The sequence below is a fragment of the Lissotriton vulgaris genome, chromosome 2_1 (assembly GCF_964263255.1).
Source record: "Lissotriton vulgaris chromosome 2_1, aLisVul1.2, whole genome shotgun sequence".
In the NCBI taxonomy this organism is placed as follows: Eukaryota; Metazoa; Chordata; class Amphibia; order Caudata; family Salamandridae; genus Lissotriton; species Lissotriton vulgaris.
The window spans coordinates 123,122,391-123,132,952 of record NC_141687.1 but is presented as its reverse complement, the minus strand read 5'-3'; the positions used below and the strand labels follow the sequence as shown (position 1 = coordinate 123,132,952).

The window sequence follows — 10,562 nt, the reverse complement described above, 5'->3', positions numbered from 1 at the left end:
CTCACTGTCCCTTCATGCTCACAGCCCATCCAGAGTCTCTGCTCACTGTCCGTCCATGCACACGGCCCATCCAGAGTCTCTGCTCACTGTCCCTTCATGCTCACAGCCCATCCAGAGTCTCTGCTCACTGTCCCTTCATGCACACAGCTCATCCAGAGTCTCTGCTCACTGCCCCTTCATGCTCACAGCCCATCCAGAGTCTCTGCTCACTGTCCGTCCATGCACACAGCTCATCCAGAGTCTCTGCTCACTGTCCGTCCATGCACACAGCCTAGCCAGAGCCTCTGCTCACTGTCCCTTCATGCTCAGAGCTCATCTATAGCCTCTGCTCACTGTCCCTTCATGCTCACAGCTCATCTATAGCCTCTGCTTACTGTCCCTTCATGCTCACAGCCCATCCAGAGTCTCTGCTCACTGTCCGTCCATGCACACAGCTCATCCAGAGTCTCTGCTCACTGTCCCTTCATGCTCACAGCCCATCCAGAGTCTCTGCTCACTGTCCCTTCATGCACACAGCTCATCCAGAGTCTCTGCTCACTGTCCGTCCATGCACACAGCTCATCCAGAGTCTCTGCTCACTGTCCGTCCATGCTCACAGCTCATCTATAGCCTCTGCTCACTGTCCCTTCATGCTCACAGCCCATCCAGAGTCTCTGCTCACTCTCCGTCCATGCACACGGCCCATCCAGAGTCTCTGCTCACTGTCCCTTCGTGCACACAGCCCATCCAGAGTCTCTGCTCACTGTCCCTTCATGCTCACAGCTCATCTATAGCCTCTGCTCACTGTCCGCCCATGCACACGGCCCATCCAGAGCCTCTGCTCACTGTCCCTTCATGCTCACAGCTCATCCATAGCCTCTGCTCACTGTCCCTTCATGCTCACAGCTCATCCATAGCCTCTGCTCACTGTCCCTTCATGCTCACAGCTCATCCATAGCCTCTGCTCACTGTCCCTTCATGCTCACAGCTCATCCATAGTCTCTGCTCACTGTCCCTTCGTGCTCACAGCTCATCTATAGCCTCTGCTCACTGTCCGTCCATGCACACAGCCCATCCAAAGTCTGCTCAATGTCCATCTCTTCACACACCCCATCCATTCTCTTCTCACTGTCCCCCTGCACTTAGTCCATAACTAGCTTCTGCTCACTGTCCGTCCATGCACACGGCCCACCCAGAGTCTGCTCACTGGCCCTCCCTGCCAGGCCGCGAGCCTCCGCTCACTCTGCACCCAGTGCCCCCGGCTGCCCTATTATTCCAGTGAAAGGCTAGCGCTGCCCAGCGCAGATGCCACGCATGGCGCGGGCTCCAATTACTGCACTTTTCCGACGTGGCATCTATTGTCTAAACTTGGAGCCTGAATATTAATACTCCCTGGCCACCCTATATAAAGAGACAATGCCTATTGTGCGCGCGCTGTCGTGTGACCTGGCACAGGAGGGGCGGACAGACGCGCTTCACAATGGTAGGACTGTTTGCAGTGCCCGCGAGACTTCCAGTGTGTGTCTCTGCCTGTGTTTCGCTCGGCGATTCGTATTTGTGTAGCGCCAATTGACAATTTTATCGCATCATAGCGCATTCTGTAGCTGGAAGTCCTGTCCTGAAGGTCGAGGAAGGCCATCAATCGTTGTGTGTCTGTTGATTGACTGCGTGTTATCTATTTCCCTGTCGGAGCCAGTGTGTCCCCAGTCTGCCGGTCTGTCTGCCTATCTATCTACCTGTCTGCCGCTCTGTCTCACTATCTCTCCATGCATTTCTGTCTTTCTCTCCGTTTGTGTCTTGAACTACCAACATGGCAGCCTATAAATGACAGTTCTTTTACATATCTTCCCATCCCACAGAGGCATGGGAAGATATGTCATTCCACAGCCTCCTATGGCATTACGCCTCTCAGGCCATATTTACCACAGCCTATTGTTTTTCCAGAACTTACCCCTCTGTTATGTTAAAAGGGGCAGATTTATGATAACTGGCGCATCCCCAGGGATACGCCAGTTATTTTGCGCCGCTGCTCCGCCACCCATGGTGCGCCGCATTTACAATGCGGCGCACAATGGCGCAAAAACGGCACAGATGCGTGACGCATCTGTGCCGTAAAGGTGGCGCATTGCTGGAGTTGCGTCGCAAGCGCGACGCAGCTCCAGCAAGGCTCGGGGGTGCCCCATCTGTACAATGCTGCATCAAGACCTACGCCTGCTTCAAGCAGGCGCAGGGTTTTGACGCAGCATTGGCCTGAAAGTGACTGAGTGCAATCTTATAGATTTCACTCAGCCACTTTTGCGAGGCGCACCTGCCCCGGAACGCCCACCCTGCGCCGGAACGCCCACAAGTGGCGCAGGGCTTTACAACGTGACGCATCTGCCTAGATGCGTCACGTTGTTAATGGGTCGTAGGGATGCGCCACGTTTACGCCGCAGTTGCGTGACGCAAACGTGGCGCATTCCCAACATAAATTTGCCCCAAAGTATTTTTAAAGGGCGCATACACCAACCGGTTTCTTGGCGCTACTTGCAGGAACATAACCCACTGCTCGTTCTTTTACTCCTATGCTTGCATGAAGAGCCATGTTTTCAGGAGTTGTCTAAATCCTGAGTAGCCGGGGTTCATTCCAATGTGATGTGGTAGGGAGTTCCTGAAGTGGGGGCCAGTATGGACAATCTGGCGACACCAATTCCCTTCTTCTTGAAGGAGGGAATAATGAGAGGTGGAATAAAGGGCCCGCCCTGCCTTTCCTAGCAGACTCGGTATCCTGGACATTGCTGCTCTAGCAATGATTCTTCAAGTGCTCCTCAACGCATGCGGACCTCAGGTACTCTGCCTTCTTTCATGAACTGCTGACTCTGGACATGTCTGTGCTGCCCCAGGGAAGGGCTGGATGGCGACCTTTCTGTTGCAATGGTAATGCCTTTATTTACTGCCCCAAACATCTCTTCCACAGCGGTGAAGAATGAAGCTACTGTGGGTGTTAGGGGTGGATCGGATTAAATCCGGGGCGACCACACATTCCCTCCTAAAAATAAAACTTACCTGATCCCGGTCCCTTGCCGCCCCTGCTCCTGGGCCGGTCCTGAACAGGAACAGGCATGCTCCCTCCCCTCCTGTAGCCAAACACAACGCTGCAATGGCAGCGTTGCGATTGGTGCGGAGTCCCAGACAGCACCCAGCCGGGCACCTGTAGGGAGGCGCTCTATGTAGGCTGCATGCAACCTACATAGAGAAAATGTAGAGTGTGCATGACTGCTTTGGCCAGCCCCAGGGCTGACCAAAGCAGTCAGGGTACTCAGAGTGGTGCAGCCACTCCTCCGCGACCCCCCACCCCCAACCAGGCATATCCTTCCGCCCGCCCCCAAGCAGGCATACCCCTGCATTCTGCTTTCTCGCAGCAGAAAATAAAATGGTATTTAAAATACCATTTTATTTTCTGCTTCTCGCACTGCGAGAAAGCAGTGAGGCGGCGCTCCTCCGCCCTAATGGAGGAGCCGCCCCTGCTTTCGTCTCAGTTTACCTTTGTGAATGAGGCAGGCCCATTCTGTTTAGGTGTTTGGCCTTACCGTATTTCTCTCCACTGCAATACCTATGATAATATCAGCTTGAGGATGGATGTGTGACTGGTGATATTCAAAATCTATGTAATGTGTTCTGTAGATTATGGTGAAGGTGACAATGAGTTTCCAGCCAGACATCATGCCAAATTTTCCTCAGAGCCCCTCTGAAATAGTGATGCCAAGAGGAGCATGTTGTATAGTTGTGCTCCTTTCAATATGGCTACTTGGAGTCAGTAGCTCTTTCTTTGTGTACCCACCTTTCCAACCTCCCATAGTACCTATGAGTGTTCTATCTGGTATGTGGAAGTAACAGTTTCTTGTTGATTAATATTTCGTTTTTTCCATGAGAAAACTTTGAGGCTGATAAGTTCTGATCTCCTAAATGTTAAGGGTTAACTTTCCTTAAATTGAGGTTGGTTTCTGGTAATTCATCTTATTTTTGTATATGTATTATTTTAAAAAAAAGTTTTACTTGCGGCAAATTTCTTCTGGCTTGCTTGTGTTTCCAAGGTTTTAAGTAGCTTTTCACTTGTATCTTGCCGCAGATAGATGGGTTATTCATGCAAGGTGTTGCTCGTGCTGGGATAGTGCCTCTCTGGTCTGGTCAGCCAAGATTGTCGCCAAAATGTTGTAAGTAGTTTAGGTAGGTAGCAGGACACGTCTTCAGGTTATTAAGATAGATTTATTAAGTTAGCACAGCAGAGCAGTACACCTCACAGCTGACCAGACCATCAACTGCCAAGGCTAGAACTTCCACATACCAGATAGAACACTCATTGGTACTATGGGAGGTTGGGAGGTGGGAATACAAAGAAAGGGCTACTGACACCAAGTAGCCATATTGAAAGAAGCACAAATATACAACATAACATACTTACAACAGCGCACTATTCCTGAATATAAACTTTTACCCATGCAGCACGGGGCTGCATGCAAGGCATGGTACTGGATGTTCAGAGCAGTTACAATCCAGGCCTGGACTGGGGGCTGAAAGCAGTTCTTGAATACGTTACAAGCAGCAAGCTGCCTACATTGCAGTCAATGCTTGGCCACTGAGTGTGAGATACTCTCCTTCATTAGATTCATCTAGTCCATACCCACACATTTCTTTGAATGTTTCAGTGTGTTTACAGAGCTGTGCCATAAAAATCCCCAGGCTTACCGTTCAGCTCTGGTGATGTAGCCTGCTCTGGTGGTTTAGTGGACTAATGCGTCCACTGTAGGAGCCTGTGTTCAACCTCATAGTCATGGAGTCAAATCACAGCAGGTTCTCTCAGCCTTTTGTCCTTCTGAGGTCGATAAAATGAGTGCCATTGAGTTGGGTAACAATAAACTTCTAATATTCAGCGCCAAGATATCCTTGAGTGAACGTGCGCTTTACAAGTTCAACTGAGTTTATAAACTCAGGAAATAATCCAATACTTCAGGATCAGGAGAAGAACCCAGGAGCACTAGTTCACCAGCAATTAACACTTCTGCTCATATGAATTAGGTGGAGCTTCTATGACTTCTCTAAGGGCCGGATTGGCTGAGGTCACCTCTGTTTATCGTACCCTGAGAGTATCTTCCTGTCCCGTAGCCCAGAAGAGGATAGCCCCTGTCCTATGTGGTCAGTATAATCCTCACAGGAGCCTTTGATGCTACCGGGGACTTCTCAGTGTCCCTTTAGGACCAGTCCAGCCTCAAGAGCATGATCCTGCCCCAATCCTAACAGGGACGTCCTTGCATCCTCAATGGTATGTTAAGCACAAAAGCACAGGCTTTGTCCTGAATTCAACTCCCATTGTATAGACAGATTAGAGGCAACAGTGCATCTAGGCTGAATGATGCAGTGAAGGCCTTCGCTGCAAACCTGAGTGAGGTTAATGATACCATGTTATATAGTCACACAGCAGAACGGGTAGACAGCGATATGGATTGGAGACGTCAGTAATACAGCAAACGGTAGAGCTTCTAAAATCAAAACTTGAGATTTAATGTACACAAATGTTAAAAAAATTGGCATGCAATCCGATATTTGGAGGCCTTGTTGTGCTTTGCTGGTATTCATGGGCATAGCTTAGTGAGTTAGATTCAGGGGATCAGAAACAGAGATTTCCCAACCTTCACTGCCATTTAAATGACAAAATGGATGTAAATTGTATTATATTTAAAACACCTTCGACACTCATGACGAGCTCAGCTCGTCATGCAGTGTACTGCTGGTACACTGATGACGAGCTGAGCTCGTCATGAAACCATCATTTTGGATCATCCCCAGCACAGCAGGGGAAAATGCCTAGCATCGATGTGGTTACAAGACTTCTCCGCACCACAGGAGCCATCCACTCCTTTGTTTACACTTGGCCTGTTATGTGTAAGGAGGAAGATGAGGGTGGGTGTATACAAGCGCAGCAACGTTTCATAGACACGTCTCTGCTATTAATCCCTTCCATGCTCATGACGGATCGGTTCCGTCATGAGCATCGGTCGAGCTGTGCTTATGACGGAACCGTTCCGTCATGACCACGCCTGGTTCTATTAGAGCGCAGCACTGGGGGGAATCGGCGCCGCATAGAAGGGGTTAATGCTGCTAATCCAAGTAAACATCCGACCACAGACACTGCTAGCCCGACTGGAGGACCCTGGACCCAATAACACACACCAGAATCCATTTATTAGGGGCAGGCATCACACTCCAAACCGCCCCCTGCTGTTATTAAATTTTCACAGCACAGTGAGAGGACTACATATACCAAAGTATCAAGAATGTCAACTGGGATCAACCAAAGCGAACTATTCCTACTCCTGTATTGCCCTTTGGTACCCCAGGTACTGCCTCTGCTTTTCCTGATTTCAAGGGTCTTAAAGGTCACAGAAAGAACAGAGAGTAGGCAAGATTCTAAGACTCTGATTTACACTGTAGAGTCCTCTCCACGAAGAAAAAAAGTGATATGACGTTGCCAATCCTGGCTGCATCATAGCACTTTTTTTCTTTACTTAATGCCATGTTGCACACAAAAAAACCATTAACTAAGCTAATATATCTTGCAAAGGCAAAACCTATTGTCTTTACCCGTTTAAATATCTTGGTCTCTTGCTCCTTATATGCAATATTATGGTTTCGGATACACTGTCCTGTGAAAGTAAACACCAATAAGCAACTTGTATTTGGTTTCAAAATATATTTGAAGGACTTCAATATATCACTTTCAAAAGTGGCTGTAGTTCAGAATCTGTGATAATCTGAATGTGAAAATAAATTTCCAGCTTGAAGCATTCAAGTCCATCAGTGCAATAAGTACAAAAATAACTACTGATGTAAATTCTTCTGTATCAGCCGATTACTATTAATTTTTAAGGGATAATTGTTCCAAAAGAGAATTTAAAAGGGAGTTTTCACTTTCACTGTTTAGTTTTAATTCTGCTCAGTGATACATTTCTCAGGGTCTGCCTGAACTTGTTGTGATGTCACTAATCATCTTTAACAAATTATTACAGAACACCAACAATATTTTCCTACTGTAGGTGACTGTGTGATTGCTCGACAGTAAAAGAAAATTAGAGACGGGTTTCTACACTACTACTGCAACCTTCCTTGTCTTATATATAGGCAAATGTACCCCATCTGTTCTGTAATATGCTATTGCAGGTCACTAAGGAGTTTTATAACCATATAGAGAGACATGACTGTGGCTGCTGATTCCCTTAATATGGACATGGTACTCCAAGTGATGCGTCTAGTAAAAAGCAAGTAATATCAATTTTTCCTAATTACGTAATAACTTTTTCCTACAACATAAGGTGTTGTGAAGGCACCTGTTATACTTCACATTGTTGTATTCTGTAATATGTAAATACCAATCAAAATAATTTAAAAAAAAAGAAAATTAAAAAAAACTTGAGTTTACACACTTATTAGAAATGTTTATTGTTAACTTATATATAGATTATCGTAACACGGGTAACAATAGAAAGAGTTAATAATGTTCAGATGCCGGAAAACAAAGCTGAAATACTTCTTTGGGGCGACAGACTTGATGTAAGGTGCTCACCTATATTGTGATATATTCCTAGATCAGTACCAGAAAGCATACCGTACATATCAGGACAGGGATACACCTGGGAATTAGTGGTAATCACATAATGAAATAATGTAAGAGAATCTGCATAGGTATCCCATGCAGCGGGTATGGCACATGTGTATTAAGAGCAGCATGTTTATGGGTTCTAATATTCAGTGCTTAAGGTCATGTAACTTGAGAATTGTTATTTATTTAAATTTCATTTTATTTAGTTTACATATCACTTTGCAAAAGTACTGAACAAGTAAATTAAAGGGGACACAATCAAAGGCAACTATATGTTAAAGTATCAATAAAACCAATGGAAAGAGACAGATAAATTGGTACTTTAGTAGGGAGTGGAAAGTGTTTTTTGTGGGGCTGACTATATGGGGGAGCAAAGGAGTGAGTTCCAGTGTAAGGGGTGAGTAGCATAAATGAATGAAAATAAGCCTCCAAGTCCTCCAGTCAAAAACTCTCTTAGGAATGTTGAGCTTTTGTCGATGCATTCACTTGATGTTTTCCTTCGGATACATTGGATAGGCAAAGACAGACTTTCAGGGCCCAGTACACTGGATATCAGCAATTTTCTGACAAATAGATGCTGTAAAATAAAAAAGGCAGACATTGACTAAACAGATTAAGTCAAAATTGTATTAGGCTTTATACAATTAAAATGCATTTAGTGTAAAAAGCGAGGGCATTACAATTTGAAAATACTCATTCAAAAAGAGGAAGACATCTTTTACCAAGAATACCCTGAACCTTCTTCATAACTTCAGTAAAAACTAAATTTACCTTCATGTAGGGAGACCCTTGTTGTCCCCCTCAGGCTGCAAAGTGTAAGCATTACATTTAAAGTGTAGTCCTTCTCTTCGGTAATGGTTACAAATGGAAATTACCTGGTCTTTAACAGTGCCAAAAACTTCTCTTCTGAATGATGGCCCTGCTTCAAGAAATACTCAAATGACTATCAAGAAAGTCATACTCATCTGCCCTCTAAGGCGGGCAGAGGAGTAGAGTAGAAGGAAAAGAGAGAACCTAAATAATGATGCAGAAGATAAGGATGGGAGATCAGAGGTATTCCTTTGTTGTGACCCAAGCATAGGAAAAAAAATTGAAAGTGAAAGTAAAGTGTTGATGTTTTAAGTCCAGCTGAAAGACTGTTCCATTTTGAACTCAGATTCCTGGAGGCCCTATCTTGTCTGTATGCTTCTGATGCTAGGTACACAATGTTGGAAATTACATTTGGGAGTTGAAGCGAATTTGAGAAAGCTCTACCTTAGCGGGCAAAACCGGGGCCCATACAAAATGCCTCATCAACGAATAAGTCCTTGGCTTGGCAACCCCAATTGCAATCAGACTATTTTTCTCTAAACGGCTCCCAAACATACCAGAGCGAACAGAATGGGAAGCGTCTTGCAAAATTGCCTAATCAGACAATTGTACGTAAAAACTGCGAGAAAAAAATATTATAGGGCGTAAATATCGTAGCCTATATCGAGAACCAAAAGACTGTGAAGATAAATGCATATAGGGTAGAATAATTTACTATTTTAAACTCCGCGTGTACTATAAAGGTACATATATGTGAAGTTAAGTATAGTAAACCTATATTGACGTATATATGCTTACCTTTACACAATATTTTACATAAATTTACATAGTACTAAATAAAAAAAAACAAGCCCCAGCTGTACAATAGTTCGACAAAAAAAAGAGCACAACAGAAAGACAAAATCAAATAAGAACTAAAATATATAAACTTGTTTTGAAGGTGAACTAAGAACATAAAACAAAACACAAAGAAACCAATTTAGCATTGAGAAACGAAACGGCGTAATAACAAAATTGATCAGAAAAAACGCATCAACAAAACACAACATGTTTTTAACAAACACAGCAGGCTCGAGGACTGGATACGTGTAAATCCGGGGTGCTTTCTGATGGCAGAGACTGGGATCTGCTTTTTTGATGAAATGATAATTGTTTATTAATCTGAGAGACGTGCCTAAGTGTAATGACGCGCGCCGTCTCTGTGGGGAGTTCCTCCTCTCTGGAGTCTGAAGAGGCATTGGTAAATATTAGAGCCACGCGAGGGGGCCTCGCCGATGTTCAGCTGCACAGCAAAGCCATGCTACTTTTAGAGGATTAGCGCAGACAAAGCAGCCCAGAGAAAATAATTACTAGTTTTGAGCTGGAGACTCTCTGGCTGCGGCGCGCGGGAGCGCACGCAGCGCCGGCGGAAGACCACACAGCCACTCACAGGCGTGGCGGACGTGATGTCTGAGCAGGAGCGGGGGCGGGGCGAGCGAGACAGACTGGCGCGTTCCATGGAATGTGGTGTGGGGCAGCCAATGAGATGCCTTGGGACAGTAGCCTGTAACTACTGTTATTGTGTTGGGCTGTTCCTGGCGGAACCGCAGCTGCATGACCTGGGCTTACCTGCAGAGCCATGGACCTCAGTTGAGGGTAGCCAGGGACAGCAGCTGCAGCTATGCTTGGCTTGGGCACTGCCTGGTTGCAGACTTTGGAGGCAGCTGAAAGTATTTTGTGTTCAATTCAGCACATCCGCAGCCTGGTACACTGGGGGGGGGGGGGGGGGGAGGGGGGGAGTGGGCAGGTGGGGGGTGGGTCTGAAAAATCACGGTGGGCCCCCAGGGTTCCCTTGCTGTGGAGGTGACCCCTCAGCTCCTAAGCCATGATATTGCAATGGCATGGAATAAGAAAAAATCTAAATGCTCTGTAAAGCCACTCTGTTTATGCAAGTAGAAAAAAACTGAAAAGCAACACTGTTAATGTAGCAGGCAGAGGCCCAGCAAAAGCTACCCCACGTGTCTATGGAAGGAGCATAATGCAGGGCCCTGCGGCATAGGGTCTAGAGTTCTACAGGTTGCCCCCATTAAGCACAAATCGAATAAATATCTGTGCAATGTGGGAGCCGCCAGGGCTCCTCATCACATTCTACAGGGGGCGG

General features: G+C 46.1%; 1 protein-coding gene across 1 annotated transcript in view; it reads left to right on the top strand.

Moving 5' to 3' along the window:
* Positions 1 to 1,352: 1,352 nt before the first annotated feature.
* Positions 1,353 to 10,562, top strand: part of LOC147729680 (myosin regulatory light chain 2B, cardiac muscle isoform) — a 104,591-nt gene continuing 95,381 nt past the window's right edge. The window contains exon 1 of the mRNA XM_086954567.1: positions 1,353 to 1,462. Within this exon, the coding sequence (XP_086810693.1) occupies positions 1,460 to 1,462 (3 nt within the window). The 5' untranslated portion in view covers positions 1,353 to 1,459. The remainder of the gene's footprint in view (positions 1,463 to 10,562) is intronic.